Source organism: Bos grunniens, chromosome 10 (assembly GCF_055505025.1).
Source record: "Bos grunniens cultivar Pamir isolate PY7600 chromosome 10, Bosgru_T2T1.0, whole genome shotgun sequence".
Taxonomy (NCBI): domain Eukaryota; kingdom Metazoa; phylum Chordata; class Mammalia; order Artiodactyla; family Bovidae; genus Bos; species Bos grunniens.
In genome coordinates this window covers 53,185,405-53,209,918 of record NC_141174.1, presented here as the reverse complement: position 1 = coordinate 53,209,918, position 24,514 = coordinate 53,185,405, and the positions used below count along the sequence as shown (strand labels likewise).

The 24,514-nt window shown below is 43.0% G+C and overlaps 1 protein-coding gene and 1 long non-coding RNA gene across 2 annotated transcripts in view; one reads left to right on the top strand and one right to left on the bottom strand.

Annotated features, from left to right (window-relative positions):
- The window catches only part of LOC147364543 (uncharacterized), a 227,960-nt gene that overhangs the window by 167,343 nt on the left and 36,103 nt on the right, over positions 1-24,514 (top strand). The gene's annotated exons all lie outside the window — the stretch shown is intronic.
- FOXB1 (forkhead box B1) lies at positions 19,811-22,986 on the bottom strand. Its single transcript, XM_086321312.1, has one exon. It carries the CDS (start codon positions 22,260-22,262, stop codon positions 21,285-21,287), a length of 978 nt encoding a protein of 325 aa, XP_086177438.1. The 5' UTR covers positions 22,263-22,986; the 3' UTR covers positions 19,811-21,284.

Below are 24,514 nucleotides of genomic sequence, written 5' to 3'. Positions count from 1 at the left end.
TCATCTCTTACCCTGAACACCTCCCATTCCTTCTCACACTCACTCTTCTCATCTTTAAGACAGCTGTTGGCAGTCCTAGGCACCAGTTCCTTGGTAGGCAGACTAAAGCCAGTTATCTGCACGTGCAAAGTAACTGGAAGGTTCCAAGGGGCCCTCCAGCCTTAAGTCGACTTTGTTACTTTATCCTATTTAAATCCACATTCTCTGTTGAAGGAAATAAACCAACACAGTAAAGCTTGCTGATAGCCACTCCATCTGTATTATGGCACACAATGATAGCTGGAAGTTAAAGGTTTGATATATAGGTCTATTTTTTTATTGCCAGTCCCTGCCCCTGAAGAAAGTATTAAAATTTCCAGATGAGTAACCAAACAATAAATAGATGAGACAGTTGCTGTGAATATCTGATTTTTTGCATAATAATGAGATATGGCTGGATAATGCACTCTGCCATCCCCAGTTTGTCTAAATTATCATTTTGATTGGTCAAATGCATAAGAAAGATATACCAATAAAGTCGTGTCAAGTGCTCCGTTGTAAATTGATGCCGGATAGAGATTTCTGTAGGTTTGAGGTGAGGTGGGGGCAGGGAGAACTGGTTCTTCTGTAAGTAACTTTGGGGAGATGTTTTCTTCAGCCAATGTGTTAATCAAAGCCATCTGAAATCCTCACTTCTCCAGGATCACATACATAAACATGAGGCAGTCTATACCTTCTGAGGCCTTGTGTGTTGTTTTTGGAATTGAAAATAAGAATCGAATTTGGAAGAGAAGGGTTGTTCTAGGACATCTGAGGTTTGTTTTGTGCAAAGCATCTCCCCTTGATTTTTCATCCCTGAGACATAACATCAGAGTGTTGATAGAACTTTGGAATCAGAAAGACCAGTCATTAGGGAACATGGTGTCAGTAAATCCAAATAGCTCTTTTTTTCAACTTAAAAAAAGGAAGAATTTTGTAAGTTCCAAATTGGGATGAAAACTAAAATCGCCTGAAGTATTTTGACTTGTCACTGCTCTTTCTTCTTGGTTATGTAATACGTGGTTTAACGTGTGTGGTAATTCATCCTGGATTTTATTTTTAAACTTTTCCTATTGCTGTGTCGAACTCTCATATTCATTCTTTGTTCTGATATAAGTGTTTCATGGCCCAGCCTAGAAGCTTCTCATGAGGTGAGAAGCTACGTCTTGGCATGACTTGTCTGCCCTGAGAGGCTTGCACATAGTAGGTTCTCAAGCAGAGCATTGGTCTAGCATTCAGACAGTGTAGGATTGCTGAACATACATTGTGCTTTCAAAAATTCAAAATAAGGACTTTCCTGGTGGTCCAGTGGTTAGGACTCTGTGCTGCCAATGTAGTGGGCACAGATTTGATCCCTAGGTGTGGAACTTAAGATTCCACATGCCATGCAGCATGGCCAAAAAAAAAAAAGCTGTAAGAATAATAAAACAATTTTTAAAGAAAGAAATACTAAAAATTATTTTTTCAAAACAGTAACCAAAAATACTATAAGATGGTGTTTATTATAAATATGACAGTCATATATCAGGTACCAACCATGGGCCAACCACCATACACACTTAGCTTACTTACTGTGTACATCTCAGCCAGGAGGAAACCCTGACCCCTCTTTTTCAGGGAAACTGAGGCATGAATATGTTTGGTAGTTGCACCTGGTGACACACTCAGTAAATACATTTGCATCCATCTGACTCCCAGATTCCTTAAACTAAGGCACACGTTCTTTGTCACTGTCATTATTGAAATTATGCCAGTCTCTTTTGTGTCCTGGATATCCTAGTCAGCCACTCAACTGAGACACACACCCTGACATTTGAGTGCTTTCCGGGTTGGCATGTAAGTCACCCCAGCCAAGAGAGTGGAAACGGGCATCTCTAGAAATCCCACACCTCCCAGAGACTGTTGACAAGTTTGAGTTAAAGAGCCTTCTTGGAGGGACTTCCCTCATGGTCCACTGGCTAAGACTCCATACTCCCATAGCAGAGGGCCCAGGTTTGATCCCTGTCAGTGAATTAGATCCCTCATACTGCAACGAAGAGTTTGCATGCTTACAACTCAAGACCTTGCGTGCCGCAACAAAGCCGAAGATTCTCCACTGTGCAACTTGGACCCAGCAAAACCAAATAAATAAATACTAAAAGATAACAATCCATCAAAACAAGAGAGAGAGAGCCTTCTTGGAATGACAGAGCTAAAGATTTCCTGCAAGTCTAAGGCTGCATACTCTAGTAAAAGGAAAAATGTGTGGAGGAAACCTTGGATTTTTTAAAAGGTAATAATGTACCTGTAAAGAAATCCCTGGGTGCACTGGGGAAATAAAATTTGGCCTTGTCTCAATATCTGTAACGTAAATAGTGTGATAAGTTGAGCATGGAAGGGAAATCACTGGGGCCTCAAGGGAAAAATCTTTTATTGGACTAATTTGCTGTGATTAATTTATTATTAATTAATAACACTTTGAGAATCATCTGAGGAAAAGGATAACAAGGTGTAACCTACAGCAGGGATAATGTCTTTCCTGTATTAGTCTAGTCACTATGAGGTGGCTGGAAGATGACTAAAAATATCTAGAGTACCTGTTATTCGGACAGACACTGTTTATAACTCATTGCTCTAAGTTCCGTGTATCTGTGCGCTGTGCCCCACCCCCACTTCCCCTCCTGACCCAAGGAGATCCTTAAAGGTACACGTTGACAGTCTTCCAGAGCTGAGCGTAGTATCTGACAAGTATATGTAACTGTGGTATGATAAAAAAAATAAATACTTGGTTTTGGTCCCAAGTTCCTGGCACAAAGCTCCTAAAACCCTTGGAATTTATTGTCTCTTATATGGTAATGAGATGACTCATGGAGAAGAACCCTAGGGAGCTTCTGGATAGGGGCTTTTCACTGGAAAAACCTACCAAGTGGTTAATAGAGTTAGAACTTTGCCCCACCTGAGTGAGCGGGGCTGGAGATTGAATTCAGTGACCAATGGCCAGTGATTTAATCAGTCATGCCTATGTCATAAGGCCTCCATTAAAACCTCTAAATGATGGGGTTCAGGGAGTTTCTAGCTTGGTGAAAAGATTATGTGCTGACAAGGTGGGGCACTCATCGAGGGCATGGGAAGTCTGTGCCCCACTCCCCACTCCACATACATTGCCCTATGCATCTCTTACATTTGGTTCTGCTGAGTTGTATCCTTTATAATAAACTGATGAGTTATTCTAGCAAATAACTGAACACAAAGTGCATTGCTGTGGGAACCCCTGAATTTGCAATCAGCCAAGCTGAAGTGCAGAGAGCCTGGGGGCTCCCTTTCCAGCTGGTGTCTGTCATAGGGAAAGTCTTATGGGATTGAATCCTTGATCTCTGGGGTCTACACTAACTCTGGGCAGTTAGTGTCAGAATTGAATTGGATTGTAGGATACACACGAGCTTCCCAGGTGGCTCAGTGGTAAAGAATCTGCCTGCCAATGCAAGAGACACAGGTTCAATCCCTGGGTCGGGAAGATCCCTTGGAGAAGGAAATGGCAACACTCCAGTATTCTTGCCTGGAGAATCCCATGGATAGAGGAGCCTGGCAGGCTATAGTCCATGGGGTCGCAAAGAGTCAGACATAACTCAGTGACTGAACAGGTTATGTAGTTGAGGTCCCTGAGCCAGAGAGGGGATCTCTGGCTGAAAGTCTTGTAGAATATACAGTTGGTGCGGGGGAATTGAGGATTAGGTTGTGGTTGTTTAGAAAAGACAACATTTGATAACAGAAAAAATACATAATGTTTTATGAATAAATGAATAAGTAAATGGAGGAATGAAAGAATCTTTGTCACTTGCTATATTTTATTTTTTTCATGCTTATGTTCAATTGTGTCTGACTATTTGCAACCCTATGGCCTATAGCCTGCCAGGCTCCTTTGTCCATGGAATTGTCCAGGCAAGAATACTGAAGTAGGATGCCATTTCCTGCTCCAGGGGATCTGCCTGATCCAAGGATAGTACCCACATCTCCTGCATCTCTTGCATTGGCAGGCAGATTACCACTGTGCCACCTTGGTATATTTTAGTCAGAAGTAAATGAAAACCTGATTCAAACAGACTTCAGTACTAAAGGGAGCTTACTGATTCATGACACTTCAAAAGTCCAGGGTAGGACAGCATAAGGCTGTGCTCTATGGAGTGACTCAATAACATCTAGAAAACTTATTCTCTCTGTTCTCCCTTCTGCAGCGCCCGATGGTACTTAGCAACTTCCAGCCACTTTTTGTTAAATTCCAGGAGGAACAAATGACTGTCTTGGGGAATCCATTCCATCAAAATTCTGAGGATCGCTCTGATCGGACCAACTAAGATCACATGCCCATCTCTGACCAGTCACTGTGCCTGGGAATGCCTTGGTCGGCTTAGTGTAGGTTACTTGGTAGAAGCAGGTTTCTTAGGACCTCATGCATTCTCAAACTGCAACTGGAGGTTTTGGAGAGAGGAGAGAGATTCTGGGAGTCAACCAGCTACTCTCCATTCCATCTGGAATGTGCTTATATGGTATAGCAAGTATTAATAACATGGTTCTTAAAGGATTCATTCATTTGTTTACTACCTTATTAGAAAAGATTTTAATTACCTAACCCCTAACAAATGTTATATCCAGGAGAAGTCAGGCCTTACCATATGCTGACTATATATTATGTTCCATTTGGATCAAACCAATTGTATATCTGATAATATTTGGTAAAAACTACACAGCCTGTGAAAATATATAGGTGATCCTGTGAGCACAGAGAATGTCAGCACATACTGAGAATTGTGACACTTTTACTATTTACTTTTACTTTTACTGTGACAGACTTTTACTGTTTCATCCAAGTTCTGTAACCAGCTTTGAATAAGTTTATTAACTGCCCCCAAATTCACAATCAAATGGATTATTAATGAAAATCTAGACTTCGTCATGACCTTTTGCCAGATTTGTGGCTCATTTACCACTCAATAAAGGTAGGTGTGATAGCAAAAACCTCCGTGGCCAATTGGCACTCCCAGTTTTAGGCCTAAAGCTGACATGCTTTTCTTAAAGAGCCCGATAATAAATATTTGAGGTTTTGCAAGTCATGTGGTCTCTGTTGAGACCTAATTCTCCTATAGTAATGCAAAAGTAGCCATAGACAATGTGTCAATGAATGTATTCCAATAAAGCTTTATAAATAGGCACTGAAATTTAGATTTGATATAATTTTCATGTGTCATGAAACATTAGTAATCTTTTGATTTTTTTCCGAAGTGTTTAAAATACACAAACCATTTTTAGTTTGTGGGCTATACAAAACCAGGTGGCACACAAGATTTGGCTCAGGGACTACAGTTTGCCCACCAAATTTATGAAAGGGAGATGAAAATGACATTACGTGTCCAGTAATTTGCACGTTCACAAAAAAATCTTTCCCTACTTTGTTTATAGGTTCTATAAGTTTAGTCTTTTTTTTTTTTTGGCCTCTTTCACTAGAATTTGATACGAATGGATGGTCCAAAATTGCCCAAATCATCAGAATTCACTTTTAATTTTAAAGTCAAAAAGATTAAAGTTTTTTGAAGAAACATGGGAGTGGTTTCAGGTTGACTGTGATCAAGATTGGGCTGCATCTTTGTTGGAGCTGGTATGGAACTTAGCAGATCCATAACCAAACTCACCAGTTTCTTCCCAAAGTTACTTGCTGTCAACATCCCTATTTTCATCAATGGAACCCTATTTCTAGTTAACCAGGCTTGAATGTTTAATCATTGTACAGACAGCATTTTGCAGAAATCCAGTGTAATGAACTGCCTCCCTGGGCCCTGGAGATGGGACATAACCTATAATTAGCCAATCAGAGTACTATATTCTCAGCTACAGCGACTGGTTTAGGGATGGGCCAATGACCCTAAGAAATAATCATACTCCTTCCTGGGACTTTGGTTAGAATTATCACCTTGAACTGAGTTTCTGTTACTGAAGAATCCAAGGAATCCTGACTAACTGAATTGCTACTAACTCTTTTGATCCTTAACTCTCCTTCCCCGGTTTCCACCCCCCCCTCTCTTCTAGTCAGTCACCACGCCCTCTAATTTATTGGAAGCAGTTTTCAAATTCACTCTTTTCTCTCTATTCTTAGTCATTTCACCATCACCTCCATCTATTTGTCATAGCAGCCTCTATGGTACCGTATTAATAAGTCGTTTTTTGACAGACAAGCCATATTTCATAGTGGTAGTAGACTGGCAAGGGCACCGGATACAGAGGCAGTTGTTGTTGCTGTTGTCGTTCAGTTGCTAAGTCATGTCCAACTCTTTGCAACCCCATGAACTGCAGTAGACTAGGCTTCCGTGTCCTTTACTATCTCCTGGAATTTGTTCAAACTCATGTCCATTGAGTCAGTGATGCTATCTAGCCATCTCATCCTGTGCCACCCCCTTCTCCTCTTGCCCTCAATCTTTTCCCAGCATCAGGGTCTTTTCCAACGAGTTGGCTCTTCACATCAGGTGGCCGAAGTACTGGAGCTTCAGCTTCATCACCAGTCCTTTCAATGAATATTCAGAGTTGATTTCCTTTAGGATTGACTGGTTTGATCTCCTTATGTGCAAAGGACTCTCAAGAGTCTTCCCTAGCACCACAGTTCAAAAGCGTAAGTTCTTTGGCATTCAGCCTTCTTTATGGTCCAACTCTCACATCTATACATGACTACTGGAAAAACCATAGCTTTGACTATGTGGACCTTTGTTGGCAAAGTAATGTCTCTGCTTTTTAATATGCTGTCTAGGTTTGTCATAGCTTTTCTTCCAAAGAGCAAGTCTTTTAATTTCATGGCTGCAGTCACCACCTGCAGTGATTTTGAAATCTAAGAAAATAAAGTCTGTCACTGTTTCCATTGTTTCCCCATATATTTGCCATGAAGTGATGGGACTGGATGCCATAATCTTCATTTTTTGAGTGTTGAGTTTTAAGCCAGCTTTTTCACTCTCCTCTTTCACCTTCATCAAGAGGCTCTTTAGTTCCTCTTCACTTTCTGCCATTAGAGTGATGTCATTTGCATATCTGAGGTTGTCACTATTTCTCCTGGCAATCTTAATTCCAGCTTGTGATTCATCCTGCCTGGCATTTTGTATGATATTCACTCTGTGTATTAGTTAAATAAGCAGGGCGACAATATACAGCCTTGATGTACTCCTTTCTCAGTTTTGAATCAGTCCATTGTTCCATGTCCAGTTGTGTTGCTTCTTGTCCTACATACAGGTTTCTCAAGAGGCAGGTAAGGTGGTCTAATATTCCCATCTGTTTAAGAATTTTCCATAGTTTGTTGTGATTCACACAGTCAAAGACTTTAGCATCTAAAAACATCTTCTACCCATGTCCCTTTTCCTTTGCCATCTCTGTGCCCTGTGCCAAGGAATATGGCACAGACACCAATCCCAGAGGACTGGCAGTTGACTGGCTGAGCCCCGCATGGATGGCCATTTCAAAAGTCAGATGGAAATAGAACAGAAGAAGGGAGAAAGTTGCAAAAAGGACCCTGACCTTTGTGATTAGATCCATCTTTAGAGATGAGGCTGGCTGTATATATGTACCACATCTTTATCCATTCATCTGTCACTGAACATTTAGGTTGCTATGCAATGGAATATTAATTAGCCATAAAAAGGAATGATATTGGGTCATTTGTAGAGCTATGAATGGACCTACCCAGAATCTGTCAGAGAGTGTGATGTAAATCAGGAGAAAAATAAATACTGTTTATTAATGCATATATGTGGAATCTAGAAGAAAAATATAGATAAACCTGTATGCAGGGCAGGAATAGAGACCAGATGTAGAGAATGGACCAGTGGACACAGAGTGGGAATGATTTGGGAGATTGGGATTGACATACATTCATTGCCAGGTATAAAACAGATAGCTAGTGGGAACCTGCTGTATAGCTCAGGGCTCAGCTCAGGGCTCTGTGATGACCTACAGTGGTGGGATTGCGTGGGGTGGGAGGGAGTCCAAGAGGAAGGGGATATATGTATACATGTAGCTAATCCTTGGAGAAGGAAATGGCAACCCACTCCAGTATTCTTGCCTAGAGAATCCTGTGGACAGAGGAGCCTGGGGGCTGCTGTCCATAGGGTAGCAGAGTCGGATATGACTGAAGCAACTTAGCATGCATGCACAGCTAATTCACTTCATTGTACAGCGGAAACTAATACAACATGAAAAGCAACAATATCCCAATTTTTTAAAACATGAGGTGGGCTGGAATAACTCTAGGATGAAGCATGGTCATTGGAGTAGTAGCCCCAGGACCTCTTGTAGTTGGGGAAGGGAGTGATTATGCAGCACAGAGAGGCCAGAAATACAAGATATATGACACTATTAGGCAATGGCACCCCACTCCAGTCCTCTTGCCTGGAAAACCTCATGGATGGATGAGCCGGGTGGGCTGCAGTCCATGGGGTTGCTAAGAGTCTGACACGACTGAGCGATTTCACTTTCACTTTTCACTTTCATGCATTGGAGAAGGAAATGGCAACCCACTCCAGTGTTCTTGCCTGAAGGATCCCAGGGACGGGGGAGCCTGGTGGGCTGCCGTCTATGGGGTTGCACAGAGTCGGACACGACTGAAGTGACTTAGCAGCAGCAGCAGTACCTTAATTAACAAGATGAACCACCAAACCAGGATGAGGTGACCAAGAAGCTTGAGTGAACTTTACCAGTGTTCTCAGCCCAATCACATGCAGCAAACAACTCAGTTAGGACAAGGCTGAGAGACTCCTAACACACAGCCAGCGCAGAGCCCACTACCTAAATGTCTTTCCTAGGAGGCGGTTGTAACTGAAGCTGGTAGTCAAAGAGGAGGCCACAGAGTTGGATGCAAACACCAAGACATACAATCTTCTTAAAAAGCTTGTTTACAAGTATATAAACACTAGGCCCCTGGTAGTTAGATTGTAAAAGATATGTGAGTACCCAAGCATATTTTTAGAAAGTATCACTAAAGTTTGAGCATTAAAAGCTCACTAAATGATCCCTTCATTATTTGGTTCCATCAGCAATAAGTAAAATCATATTTACTGAGAAAGTTAAATCAGTCTTCTTTCTTCCCTTCCTCTCCTTCCCTCTCTTGCTCCTTTCCTTCTTTTTATCCCATTCTTTCTAAAATCACATTGAAATTACTAACCCCCTTCTGAGTTATGTTTAGATCTGACAGAGACTGCAAGGGAAGAAAAAGATACATAGGTTGGCTGTTTCTTCTAACTACAAGAATACATTCTTGCTTAGAGTTTGTGTTGGGTCAGTTGCTTTTATTCCCAGAAGATCTGAATTAATTGTGGATGAATCCAGGTTGGTTCGTTATACCTTGAAGTCCATTTTTTTTTAAGGGAGTGAGGAGAGGCATGTGACAGTGTTCCATTGTGACTTTTTGTTGTCTGATTTGACTGAGATCGAAAGCAAAAGTTGTGAGTTAGCATAGAGGTTTTTTTTTTTTTTAGCTGCTCTGGGTCTTCGTTGCTGCATGCAAGTGTTCTCTAGTTGCAGTGAGCTGGGGCTACTCTTTGTTGCAATGCTTGGGCTTCTCATTGCAGTGGTTTCTCTTGTTGTAGAGTACAGGCTGTACACAAGCGAGCTTCAGTAGTTGAGGCATGTGGGCTCCATAGTTATGACTCTCAGACTTTAGAGCACAGGCTCAGTGTTTGTGGCATTTGGGCTTAGTTGCTCTCCAGCATGTGGGATCTTCCCATCCAGGGGTCAAACTGTGCCTCCTGCATTGGCAAGCAGATTCTTATCCACACCACCAGGGACATCCAAGGGTTGTTCTTGGTTTTTTGGTTCTGTTGAAGGTTATCTCTCCCCCAGCCTTACCCGCTACCCACTCCCAGCCCACATAAGTTAAATAGAAGTTTGCTTAGGAAGAAAATGCAATTTAGTGAGTCATAACTCATAGTAAAGCTGGGAGGAGTAAGAGAAGTGACAAAAGAATAATTAGATTGGCAGCTGCAAAAATCCATCTTGTGTCTGAGCTAGTCAGCTTAAAGCCAGCAGAGGGTAACCCTCCTTCTCTCTCTGTAGACCTTAATGAACTTGCTCTAGCCCTTGGGTCTGAGAACTTGTGTGTGTTCTGCTGCCTTCAGTAACAACAGTATCCTTATTTTAAGGCAGCTTTTATTGAGAGTCCCTTGGGTATTGATATTGTTTCCTAGCTGAGTAACCTTAGACAAATTAGTTAAATGCCCCATGCTTCAATATTTTTATCTGTAAAATGGACATAGTAAAAACCTGTTACAATGGAATAAAAAGGAATGAAATTGGGTCATTTGTAGTGATGTGAATGGGCCTAGACTCTGTCATTCAGAGTGAAGTAAATCAGAAAGAGAAAAATAAATATATATTACCATATAGAATCTAGAAAGATGGTAGAGATGTGCTTGTTTGTAGGGCAGGAGTAGAGATACAGATATAGAGAATCAACTCGTGGATACAGGGGAAGGGGAGGGCGAGATGAATTGAGAGAGTAGGATTGACATATATACACACTACCATGTATCAAACAGTTGCAGCAAATGGTGTTATTTTGTTCTGTTTTATGGCTGAGCAACATTCTATTGTGTGAATGCACCACAATATCTTTACTCATTCCTCTGTCAGTGGGCATTTAGATTGCTTCATGTCCTGGTTACTGTAAATGTGCTGAACTGAACGCTGGGATGCATGTGTTGTTTCAAATTATGTTTTCTCTGGGTATATGTCCAGGAATGGAACTGTGGGGTCATCTGTCAGTTCAGTTCAGTTCAGTCGCTCAGTTGTGTCCGACTCTGCGACCCCATGAATCGCAGCACGCCAGGCCTCCCTGTCCCTCACCGACTCCTGGAGTTCACTCAGACTCACGTCCATTGAGTCAGTGATGCCATCCAGCCATCTCATCGTCTGTCGTCCCCTTCTCCTCCTGCCCTCAATCCCTCCCAGCATCAGAGTCTTTTCCAGTGAGTCAACCCTTCACATGAGGTGGCCAAAGGACTGGAGTTTAAGCTTTAGCATCATTCCTTCCAAAGAAATCCCAGGGCTATTCTCCTTCAGAATGGACTAGTTGGATCTCCTTGCAGTCCAAGGGATTCTCAAGAGTCTTCTCCAACACCACAGTTCAAAAGCATCAAAGGTCTATTTTTAGTTTTTTAAAGAAACTTCATACTGTGTTCTCCATAGTGGCTCTGTGTCAATATATGTTCCCACCAACATTGTAAGAGGGTTCCCTTTTCTTCACACCCTCTCTAGTATTTTTTGCTTGTAGATATTTTGATAATGGCTGTTCTGATCAGTGTGAGGTGATACCACATTGTAGTTTTTTATTTCATTTCTCTATTAGTAATATCAAGCATCTTTTCATGTGCTTTTGACTATCTGTATGTCTTCTTTGGAGAAATGTCTATTTAGATCTTCCACCCACTTTTTATTGTTTTATGTTGAGCTGCATGAGCTTTTTGTATATTTTAGAGATTAATCCCTTGTCAGTTGCTTTGATTGCAGATATTTTCTCCCATTCTGTGGGTTATCAGGACAATTTTTAATAATGATTTTTACTTTACTATTTATCCATCATTAACAATAATGGTAACTTAAGTTTGCATGGCGCTTCAAAGTGCTTTCATCTGCTTTGCTCCACTTGATCACTCAGACAAGCCTTTGAGGACGCATTATTCTCTTCTGAGAGAAGGGTAACTGAGAGAGAGCTCAGGAGAGTTGCTCAGAACCATTTAGGTGAAAGTAGGAGAAGGAAATGGCAACCCACTTCAGTGTTCTTGCCTAGAGAATCCCAGGGACAAGGGAGCCTGGTGGGCTCCTGTCTATGGGGTCACACAGAGTCGGACACGACTGAAGTGACTTAGCAGCAGTAGCAGCAGGACTCAAATTAAGGTCTTCTGAGCAAAATAATCTTCTGGAAAGATCTTGTTTATACATGTGATGCTTAGTGATATTTGTCGAATTGGATTAAATGAGACTGAGTTGAATTGGCTGGAACTAAATTAAAAGGAGAAGATGTGTTGGGGGACCCTTTGAAAGGACCATGCCAGCAGAATCATCAGATTTTCATCCAGCTTCTCCTCCTCCCAGCCTTCCTCTGTCCCTCCTCTTATGTCTCTCCTCGCATTGTTAAGTGAGCCAAGCTGAAGGCAGGAGTGATCAACCCAGGGGATGGTAGTTGGCATGGTTGGCATGGTTTGGGAACTACAGACAAGTAGTTGTGAACAAATTCATTTGGTTCCATGATTTTTCCCACCAAAAAGCGTTGCTTCCAACTCAAGAGATGATGTCCACCTTAGTCACAAGTTATGGCTCTCTCTCTGCTTGTTTTTCTCCCCGGGTCCACACCAGGCTGCCTGGATGTTCTTCAGCTGACAAGCACCCCATCGGCACCTGTGTCAGATCTCACAGAGCCTGAAGCCACTTGACTAAAAACAAATAAGAGCTGGAGAACCTAGAGTGGGGAAATCAGACATGAAAGAGTCATATAAGAAAGGTTGAAATGAAACGCTGCGTTAACTAGACAAAATCAGAAGCCAGATTCCTTGGCCATCACCACCCCGGGTGACCCTTCCTGCCATTTCCCACCTTGAGAATTAGCACCTCATAGCTGCTGAAGAAATGACATAGTAACACCTGCTGTGAGCCTGGACCCTCTAAACCAGGGGTCCCCAACCTCTGGGATCTAATCCTGATGATCTGTGGTGGCACTGACGTGATAATAGAAATTAAAGTGCACAGTAGGTGTAATGCACTTGAATCATTCCAAAACCATCTCCTCCACCCCAGTCTGTGGAAAAATTGTCTTCTATGAAACCGGTTCCTGAGGCCAAAAAGGCTGGGGACTGCTGCTCTAGCCTCCTGGCAGTCTGCTGGAGGACCACTTGTTTACAATGTCAAGAGGGTATCACAGGGTTATGGAATGGTTCAGACTTGAGGGTGGGTCCCTTTCTCCTCAGACCTGGGACTAAACAGTGACCATTCCTTCTAGTTACTCAAAGTACCCCCCGGCCCCCTTCAAAGAGCTACAGCTTGTCATGCTTTCTATACTGCCTTACAATGAGGTGAGCCTACGTTATCAGATAAAAGCCTTCATTTTGATAATGTCGGTACTTCTGTGATTTCTAATTTTTTGTTGCGTTGATCTGGCATTGGTGGTAGGACTGAATTTTTTTTTTTTTACTTTCAGAACTTGGTTTTGATATTGTTAAATTATTTGGATGTAGATAAAGAAATGTATCAGTGGGATTCATCAAATGAATAACATAATTGACTTACCTGGAATCTCTCTGGGCTTTTCCAACTCTAACATTCAGCGTCTTCACGATTCTTTCAGTGTCTCCGTGACTCTACGTCCAGCAGTATTGCTCTGGGTCGAGGGCGGAGAGCAATGGAAATGTAAGAACTGAGGCAGAATCCTAAATTAAATCACATTATTGAATTTGCAAGGGACTGTTAGGAAATTCCACATGTCAATGTTAATGTATTTTACATCATAGTTAGGTATAAAAGACTCACTGCAATGGTCTTTGTAAAACTAGCAAATCAAACAGACAGACAAACAAAAAAGCAAACCTAAAAACATTCAAAATGCCCCAATCAGGAGAATTCATTTAGTTGGCAGGCTATACAACCATTAAAACTGATGGTTATGAATATGATATATTCTCATGTTATAAAAACATGAGGAAAAGTGAGATATACAAAGCTATATATACTGGTTATAATTATGGAAAGTATTGAGAAGAGAAACTGGTTATTTTAATATATGAATAGGAACATATAGAAAAAACACTTCTATTACAGAGTTGTAATATTTTTACAGTAAAGTCTAAATTTCTAAATAAAATAGGACAAAAGCAAATATACATTGAGAAATCAGTATAAATCTCTTCATAAGCACCAGCATTTCTCAGTGCAGTGAGATTCCAAGTAATGATTTTATGTGATTTATTCAGCATCTGTCATTTTAAGAATTGGATAATGTTTGGCTCCAAAGCAAAGAATAATTAGCAATATAATTAATCAAATTGGTGTTTATATTTCTATGTCAAAGTTAATCATTTTCATTTTCTTGTTTTATGGGAGGAGTTTGCCTTTTATTAAAGCTAATAGCATCCAAAGTATTGCAAATGCATTCCAAAGGTTTAAATTGTACAGACTTAGTATCACAGCTGAAATGTACAGTCAGTGCTCTCACTACTGACACCTGGAACAAAGGCAAAGCATTTTTACTTAAACTAAGGAGACTGCACTCGGAACTCCCATTCATTCAGCCAGTTATTCCTCTGTGTTAGGGACAGGAATCACGGCATATATACCATCTGGACTAATGAGATAGTCATTAGATTTCATCCTTGTCTGTTGTTCCTTACTCTCCCCTGCTGTCTCCCTTCCACCAACACACACACAAGGATGAGAACTCTTAACATCCTCCAGGAAGTCACAGAAATACAAGATGCAGACTGACTCATCCATTGAACACGGAGTGTTGGATAGTCATTTGTCAGTTTTTTTCACCCAATGTGAAATCACATCAGGAATCTTGAGACAGACCATTATTTTAGGTTATTGTTGTGGCTGTTTTGTAGCTGACATAAAATATCACAGCAACCAGGGTGATAGGGAACTTTTCAATGATAAGTTTATTGAAACAGTTATAGATAGACCTTTCATCTGTCTATCAAACATATGTAAATAAATAATATATATGTTGACATTTCCGAGTGAGCAGACCCTCGCCAGCTCTGTCTTTTGCTATGGCAAATCTTGCGGGGGAGTTGAAATACTCAGTGTTTCCCTGTTGTGTGAAACCATTCTTGGCTGTAATGTCTCTCCAAGGAGCTGCTCTAATTAATGTAAAACACTCTAGATACTACTTCATAAATACTAAGCTTCCTCTAAGTGGCACAAAATTAAGATCCTCTATTGAACAGTTTCTCTATATGCTCCTGTGTGCTGGAATCATGGACCAATGCATTGCATTTCAGAAAGGAGGGGAGAGAAATCAGTAGTAAAAGCAGAGTTTGGAAACACTTATTTCTGCAAACCAACAGTTCTTTCTGCACTTACAGTGTACCTTAGTAAGCCCAGTCAACAGGGAATACTCTGGGGAAGAAATTATTTGAGTAAATAAAAATATACAGGCTGCAAAACATGAATCAGAATCACAGTGTCTCCAAACAACAGATATTTAAAGAATGCTTTTTATCTGTGAGCTTCAGCTGCTCTAATTAATGCTCTGAGTTCGTTCCTTCAAAAGCTTGCAACTGATTTGACATCGGTTATTTGCAGACACAGGAAAAAGGAGGCTGCCTCCAAAGAACCTTTTGTCCGTATATTCTTGAAAATTTCTGAGAGGAAAGTCTTCTAAGGAAGGCTTTATTTAACCAATTATAATTTTTTCATGGATGTTTCCTGATACCTTTCTTATTTTACCATTCTGATCAGCTTATTGCTTATTTTCACTTATGGTGAGTTTGATAGCTTATGGTTATGAAATAGCCAGCTATTTCTTCAGTGTCTTTTATGTAGCTGTAGGTCTGGGCTACCTCCTGTCCCCTGCTCCAGACAACAGTCCCACAAATTAAATGAAAAATAGTGTCGAATATGATCTAACAAATGTCTAAGCTAAAATGAAAAGCATTCAAGGTTTGGATGTATCTGGAAAAAGTGCCAGACGCATTTACAAAATCCAATAAAAACCCCTCCCTATACGTCCTCCTTCAGATCAGATCTCATTTAGGCTACAAATTTTAGGAAAACTGGTTCATTCCTCTGCAGTCACATCTCAAAAGCTGAGAAACCTGCTGCTTTATTTTTCCCTGCTTTGTCTCTGGAAGCAGCTCAAACAGCCATTGCAAGCTTTCTAAGGTGTTGACAACATAAAAATCTATAAAGTTCGTCAAAACAAAACTATCAGCCATTGAAGAAGCAGGACAGAAGTATCTCTACAAGAGTATCTCAGTTAACACAGACACATGCGGCTTTTTCCCACCCCACTCCACCTGGGAATGGGATATGAAAATGTTAGAAGATCTAACTTGAAAAATCTAACCAAAGAATATCTCATCTCTTGATTTTTACTTAACAAATTTACAGTCACTGTGCTCAGATAGGGTAGCTATCAGAAAGTGTGTATGTATGCACGTGCATATATGGGAGAGACAGAGAAAGAACAGTGCTGAGTGGGTGAGGTTGAAAGCTGGGCTTTCAAGTCTGTTGTGACACCATTGACCAGATATTAGTTGAAAGAAGAAAACTGGATGACCCAGATGTGATTCTGGTCTTTGAAAACAAGCTATTTATATAATTCGTGCCAAGCAGGGAGGTAAGAGGCTAGGAGATGTGTGTGATATACTGATGTTTATAACAGTGTAGATAAAGATTTGTTTAAATCAAAGTTATTATCTTAGACCCGAGTGTCAGTTGACCACCAGGAGCTCCTTGAGACTCCTGAGGCCCACATAGTGACCCCCCACTCACGGTCTTCCCCTCCCCCAGTTTTCAGAAGCCAGAGGATGCCTACTGCATCTTGCACTGTAGTGCAAACAGATCCCCGCAAAGAGAGAGGAAGATAAAATGAATTTAAATTCCAAAGGGGTTCCAGTGCTGGTTTCCTAGTCCCCGAGTCAGCAATGTGTTTGTGAAAATTCAGCCTTTTTGTCTCCCAGTAAAAAGGAGCTAAATCTACATCGGTGGCCCAGTCTCGGGTTGCTATTCTTTGCATTTTCTATTCGAGTGAATGAGAGTGAATGAAGTGGCCGGGACCCTTCATTTGATCTACTCAATTGCATAAAGTGACAGAATTCTAATATATTTGTTTAATGCTCTTCAATGGGCTTTCACTTTTTTGCTTGCAAATGAAGCAAAGTTTCATCCCCCTTTAACACCGGGACATATTTCATAACTCAGGCCGTGGTGTGAAGTGATCTTGAGAGGAGTTTTAGATTCAAAAAGTGGGAAATAAAGAAACAGATGTGAAGTTATTGTAAATTCCTAGAGTGGGCTCTGGGGCTATTGTGCCCCCACGGCGGGCGGTCCAAGGGCTGTGCCTTTCATGCTGTAATTGAAACATATTAATTAGATAATTTGTTGTTAGTTTAAACGAAACAAATGCATCCCTTTTGAGGCTTCACAGCTGGTGGGTTGGATTGTTTTTGTTTTGTTTTTGTTTGGGTGTCTCTGTGTATATGTGGCTTTAGGCGAAAAAAATTAATCGACATTTATATTAAGAATTGGAGAACACATTCTGATCCTGTTGTTACTTAAATGGATACCTTTTTACAAAGGGAGTTTCTATTTGCAAAAGTATAAACCCTCCCTGAACCACCCCCTCAATCTGGCATAAACTAATGTAAAACCTTCTGTTAGAAGCACTCCCCTTGGATTCTTTCTCCCTCCCACCTACCACTTGAGCACCTGGCCAGATTTATGCTTCCAAGACACTCAATGTTCTCATCTATTTTAAAGGAATTAAGCTCGCTGCTGTAATATTTAAGCCATTCCAAGGATCATTTACTAGCACCGCTCCTGCTAGTCTTCAGGCTTCTCAAAATCCCTAGCCCAGGCAATAGAAACAGTGAGAACTTCAACAGCTTCTCTCTTTCATTCATTCTCTCTCTCTCTCTCTGTCTCTCTCGCACAAAACTCATGCATTGTGTAAGCATTTCCCTAAATCACAGAGAAAGCCACTTAAAAACACAGTTGAGCACAGAAGCATGCTAAACACCAAAAGTAACAGAAGAGTCCAATTTTCAAATCAAAAACCTAAATTTTAAAAAATCAATATTGTCCAAATTTACAAAATAGAAAATAATATAGCTTAACTCCATTCTCTGGGTGAGATCCCTAACATATACACCTTACTGCACGGGGTTGTCTCTTCCAGTTTTATTTTAAAGCTATGTGTATTGACTTTGGACTTGAGCCAGGTGAAAAGATTTAACATGACAAAGAGAGCCATTGAAGGTATGGAAGTTATAAACTTCCTTATTTGTGGGGTACTTCAGCTGGACTGGGTGCAAGTCTCAAAGCTAGAGTTGGAGTGGGATGGAGGCCTGTGTGTTTGGGCTGCTTTTGGATTCCTGATGAAGGTCAAAATATCATCAATGGATTTTTTACTTTACTCATTCAACTTCGTCTGAGAAAAGATGCCTGCAGTGGTGAAAGGAGGACTCACAATGCCGAAGTTATTTCATTCTTTGCAATACACCATGACGAACTTAACAGCTGAAAAGCACATTTTCAAATGCTGACTTGAAATCAGTCCTTTGCTAAAAATCAGAAATAGGACCTGCATCTTATTTGCCTCTGTTTATTAAATGTGTGTATGTACACATCACTTGCCTCTAAATTCTATTGCTGCTACTAGGAAAAGCATTTTACCTATGTAAGCTGAAAATATATAAAACGTTTGAGGCCCATGTTAGCCCTTTATGCTCCCTTCATTCTCAGTTCAAATGCAGTGTTAGTGAATTCCAGGAGATTAGAATATTCCATAGATGGCTTTTAATTTTATTTTGCAGGAAGTAGTACAAATGGTATTTCATTTTTTTTTAACTGTAGATGATTTCTGCTTGGGAACAAAGTTTCAAGAGTTTCCTGGCCCAGGGTGGATAAGTTTTCCAGGCTTTCTTTAGCTGATCGTGTTGATATAATTGTGAATTGGGCTTGATGAATGAGTTTAGTTGTCCCCTGTCTGACGAGCTTTAGTGGCTTCATGCATTTTAATCAGTCCAATGATTCATTTATTTTCCACCTTTTTTTTTTTTTTGGCTGTGTGTGGGATCCTTCCTTAAAAAAAAAAAGTCACAACAGGATTTTTTTTTTTTTTTTCAGATAACCCTCTGAAGATATAAAGGTCGCAAGTGCTAAGGGTTCTCCTAGTGGAGTATAGACATGATGATTTCTGGGTGGGTTTCTCTGTTGCACAAGGTCTCTTGTTTAATCATTTTACACAGTGAAGTGTTAATCACCATTTAAGTTTGTCTTTGTCTTGTAACTTCATTAGTTGAATACACACCTCACTCTGGAAATATGGTGACCCCTTCAATAAAGTTTTAATTGGCCTTGAGCCATACATTCTTGGCAAACTTTAATTCTCTGCAAAAATCTGAAGAAAAGCAAATACTTACAGGCAGGTATTTAACTTCATTCATTTCTTTAAAATAAATGCACCAAGCATTATTTTCCCAGATGAAGGATTAAAGAGAAATCTATTCAGTTAAAAGTGAACAGGTTTCTTGACAAGCTATGTGGACTTTTAAGTAACTTCTGAAAAAGAAAATTTCAATGACTGCAATAATTTAAAGGACCAAGGAAATGAAGGGTCACTGCAAATAGGTGTATCAGAATATAAATACTGAGTAAGCAAGTTTGCTTTCAAATTCTTTATCTCCATATCGCCTCTACCTGGTTTCGATAGAAGCCTTATATTCATACAACTACTGTCTATTTTGTAAAATGTATGTTTTAAGATAGACAAAATAAATATAAAGTACTATTTTTTTTTTTCATGAACAGTTTCTCTTTCAGCACTGCACATGTGCACCTGATCTATACTAGAGAATAGATTATTTCATCTCTCTCTCTGGGCAAATGTCTTCAAGAGTTCGTCTGAATAATTTCTCCCCTAGTCTGCAAGTGCGTAAGAGGAGGTTTGTTTTAAAAATAAGTTATGAAAATGACAAAGTACTCAGACAATGAATTGCAGAAAGCATGCTTAGAGAAGCACTACATCTATCTTTCATAGAGTTGTTTGTAGCAACTTTTCAAAAACACACACAACTAAAATTTGAATTTACATATTTTAATGAGAAAATATTATTTGGACTAGGTTCATAATTTAATGTAGACACCTTTTTAAAATTCTTTGTCTTAAAACAGGCATGCTGGGAACAAGAACATCAATATTTAAAACGCCATGCTAATTCTGTACAGGGAGGGAGAGAAAATGAAAGGTAAAAATGGTACAGCTCTGATAACACTACAATTTTTTTTTTTTAACTTAAGCAGGTCACACCAGAACAACAGTTTGTTTTCCAGCAAATTACCTAAGATTCTAAAGGAATATAGCAAACAAAAGTGCATTTTACACAGTGTATAATCATTCCTATTCACAATCATTTACATCTCTTTGCAGCCCTTGAGCTTCTTGAAAAAGTTCCTGTAGCAAACAGAAAGACTTGTCCATGGGAGACCTATCTGGTGACACCTCCTTCATGTTACCAGTCAGCTTATCTAAGTTCTTCTAGGGTTGCCCTTGATGGTTTCTTAGTTTGGACTTATTTCGTTTTCTTTTTTCCTTCCAACAATAAAATAAATAGTTAAAAAGGTCTCTAAGTAATCGGAAAGTTAACATCCTAATTAACTTTCCCATACCCACCCCTTCCCTCCCCTAAACCTGGCCAGAAATGCAGAGTAAACATTCACATTACAACAGGTACTTGTAAAGTGGGCTTTGCCCGCTCGCCCGCCAAAGCAATACGGATTCAAGTTCACTGTTTACGTTTTACCGGGCGCTTTGTAAACATACAAGGTTACTTTTACTTTTATTTTGTTTGTGTTGAGGACAAACGTCTCCTTCCCAGCTTAGTAGCCTCTCCCCTAAACTCCCAGCGCGAGGAGCCTCTGGCAGAAAACAAAACCCAAAACAAAAAAACTCCGCAGAAGCCGTGGAGGCAGGGCCGCTTCTCAGGGAAGCTGTGGTCCGCCCAGCCCCTGCCGGATGGGCGGAGGCGAGTAGGGTAGGAAGTTAGTGGTCCCTTTTCGCGGCAGATTTCCAAGACGTAAACAGAGATCTGGCTCTCCGCTGGGTGGCTGCAGCCCACATGGGAGATGTGTTCCAGGAAACCTCGGAGACGGTTTCTCTGGGCTTGGAGCAACGGCGCCGTGTCCAGAGCCTCGCGGATCCCGGCCGAACGAAGACGCGCTCCTCTCCGAGGCGGCAGGAGGCAGGAACTCCCCTGCCTCTTCAGTGGGAGAGGGTTTCGGGGCCCCGGGCATGGGAAGACTTGGCTCAGGCGTTCCTTGCCTTTCCCTCTTGGGGGCGAGGACAACTCACGCGCGCCTCCTGGCCCATCTGCAAGTTTGTGTTTCGTTTCCTGGGTCCAAAACAAAAGTTCTCACGGGGAAGAGAGGGTTGGCCGAAGGTGAAATGGACAAATTAGGGTGTCCCAGGTCGAGGAGGGCAGGACTGGGAGCCGGGGGAGGCGAGTGAGCTGGCGGGGAGGGGAACAAGAGGGGGCGCCGGCCTCTGCGGGTCAGTGCACCGCCACTGAGTGCAAGGCGGAGGCCGGGCTGGTGAGCGTTTCGCTGGGAGTAGCGGGGCTGCTTTGGCTGGTGGCTGTTTGAGAGGACGTGGGGCTAAGCGAGGGCGGCGAGTTCGAGAGCAAGGTGGGGATGGGCGCAGGCAGCGCGGGCAGGGCAGGCACTGCGGCCGGTGTGGGCTTGATGGGCACGGGGATGGCGGGCAGTGTCTGGCCCGCTGCGTGACACAGAGGCTTCAGTGGCACGCCGTAGGCGCTGTAATCGCCACTTGCCATGGAGATGGGGGTGGCTGAATCGATCATGCCCGCGGAACCGTACACGTGTGGCCAGCCGGTGCCCAGCGAGCTGCCCATCGTAGTCAACTGGTTGGGGAGCGGGTAGGCGGCCGGCACGGGCTGCATGGCGGAGAACGCCAGCCCCCCGGGCATCTTGTACTCGCGTGCGATGATATTCTCGATGGCAAAGGGATGCTTGAAGCCTGAGGGCTGCGCCACGCCGCCCAGGTTGTAGGCGGCCGTGGGCATCTGCGGCAGGTGCGTGCCCGAGGCGGCCAGCGCGCTCAGGCGCAGCTTGGCCTGCTGCTGCAGGTACTGCGCGGCGTCAGCGGGCTTGCTGGGCGCCAGGTGGTCCGACTTGAGCACCTTGAAGCGCTTGCGGCGCCTCAGGAAGCTGCCGTTCTCGAACATGTCCCCGCAGCTGGGGTGCAGCGCCCAGAAGCTGCCCTTGCCAGGTTGGTCTGGCCGCCGCGGGATCTTAATGAAGCAGTCGTTGAAGGAAAGGTTGTGGCGCAGGCTGTTCTGCCAGCGCTGCGTGTTCTCCCGATAGTAGGGGAAGCGGTCCATGATGAACTTGTAGATTTCGCTCAACGGCAGCATCTTCTCTGGCGAGCTCTGGATGGCCATGGCGGTTAGCGATATGTATGAGTAGGGCGGCTTCTGGTCGCTATACGTGTTGCGGCCCGGCCGAGGCATCTTCTTCTTTGCCCCCTCCTAGCTCTGGGTCCGCGCGGGCCTGCTCGGATCTGGGAAGGGGGAAAGATAAGCGGGGGAGGGAGGAGGACGTGGATGCACAGACGAGGTCAACCAGGCCAAGAACAGACTTCGGGGGTGGCGCAAGTAGGGGGCTTTGGCGCTGGATCAGCCAGCGTCTAAGCTCTTTAGCCACCAACTTTGTGTGTCGAGTGGGACGCAGCCAGGGGGCGCGGGAAGGGAAGCCGGCGAGCGGCGTGAGGGTAGCCTGGAAGTAAGCCCGGACCTGGAGCGGGAACTGGGGGTAGAGATGCAACCGTGAGCCGCTCACCTTAAAGTTGCCCCAAGTTGCGCGTCCGCATCCGGGATGGCGCTGCTGCTCGCCTTGTTCCTCCCGGCGCGCAGCCAGGGCGCAGTGTCCAGGTTCGGCTGGGCTCCGTACGTCTCTGAGCTCAGCAGCTCAGTCCCGCAGCGCCCCGCGCCGCCCGGTCCCTGGCGCTTCTGGCCGTGCGCTCCGCGGGTGGCCGAGCTCGGCTGTGGAGTTCCGGCGCGGACGCTGGCAGCAGCGGCCTCGGGGCTTCGGAGGGCGCTGCTCTGGGCTCCGCAGCTCCGCTGAGCTAGGTGGCTGCCTCCATGTCCTCCCTCGAACCATCTGATAGTTTTAAGCGGTGACAGGAGCAGAAAAGACCCCTGTAGCGGTGCTTCATTAATGTGCCACTTCTTAGCTATCATATGACAATCGCCTTGGGAGGAGGAGGAAGAGGAGGGGGAGCGGGGGATGCAGAGGGAGGGGACTGAGCGAGAGGGAAAGAGCCTGGCCAGCTCTGGTTTCTTTCACACCTATTTACATGGACACCTTGGCCAATAGGAATCACTTCCAGCTCAAGACTGGGCGAGGGGGAAGAGCCTCTGCCACCGGTGGGAGCAGGACGCGCCGGCCAGGGTGCGCGGTGTGAAGGTATGGGGTGGTAGCGGCGGGAGCAGGGATACAGGCTACAGGCGACCACTCACATTCAGAGACCGAGCTGCTGCGCAGATGGTATTTGACATGGAAATTGCTTGGCTATTGGGGTATTTTGTTTCCTTTGCAGTGTATCGGGTTTGTATTGTTGGCTAACTTAAGGCACAGCTTTCCCCTGAAGGAGACCCTTTCCTTGCGCGTGGCATTACCCGGGGAATGGTTACATGGGTTAATTGTAATGAAAATACACCCTTCCCCTAGTCCTCCGAGAGGCAGGTCAAAGTTTGATTTGACCTTCCTAGGCTGCTTCCTTAACGCGGCACAGTGGGTGTGTAGCTTTAAGCGAGGGTTTTAAAAGACAAAAAAAAAAAAAAACAACAACTATCGGACAGCCCCGTGTAAGAGCCCATTTTGAATCTAAGTGTATTGGCCAAATTAAAAGAATTAAAACAGTGTATCTGTGCAAATAAGCAAGGTCTTCACTTTAAAATTCCTCCAGGAATCTGGTTAGATACAGGATGGAGGCTCTGGGGCTGTTGGGGAAGACGATGTGGGGACCTGGGGAGAGCCTGAGTTTGGTTTACACAGTTGTCTCTTGCTTTCCGCAGGTGGTTTAAAACAGGAGTAAGGGGTGGGCTGAAAGTTTGCATTTTACAGCTGAAACTTTCTCCCCATCCCCCCTTTATTACATAGAAAAAAGTTATGTAGGGTTTAGAGGGCCCAGCAAAAGCTGCCTGCGGCCCCACTAAAACTGCACTACCTTCTAGATTTGCCAAGAACCAGAGGATTTTCCTTTTTTGGAGAGAAGAGAGGATGGGGATGTGCCTAGGATCACCCTGCCTACTGTGGGTAACTGGTTTCCTTCAGTTTGGATTCATCTCTGGAGATTCAGTGAATTATTATTATCATTATCATCGTTGTCACCATCATCATCAAACTGCTATGAAATAGTGAGTTAACCCTGCCCGCTTGCACGCCATCTACAAATGTAGATGCTAGGCATTCCCACTGGTTTCTGCACATTCTCTAACCTTTATGGTTTTCAAAAGAAATTTGTACTATCTCGTTTTTAAAAACTCAGTACCTGTAGCCCACAATAAATCATCTTCAGTCTGGAAATATGAGAACTTTTTTTTGGCAGGAGGAGGATGAAGTGGTGGTGGGAGATTTCTGGGTGTGATGTTTTGACACTTATTGATATTAGAGCATTATTAGTGTAGCTGTTTGGGGTTAGCATAAAAAAGGATCTTTAAACATGCATGCACGTGTGTGCACTGTACATGCGGACACACAT

Bases quoted from the DNA above. Each gene is read 5' to 3' on its own strand.
- FOXB1 (XM_086321312.1), bottom strand. From the start codon at position 22,262: ATGCCTCGGCCGGGCCGCAACACGTATAGCGACCAGAAGCCGCCCTAC.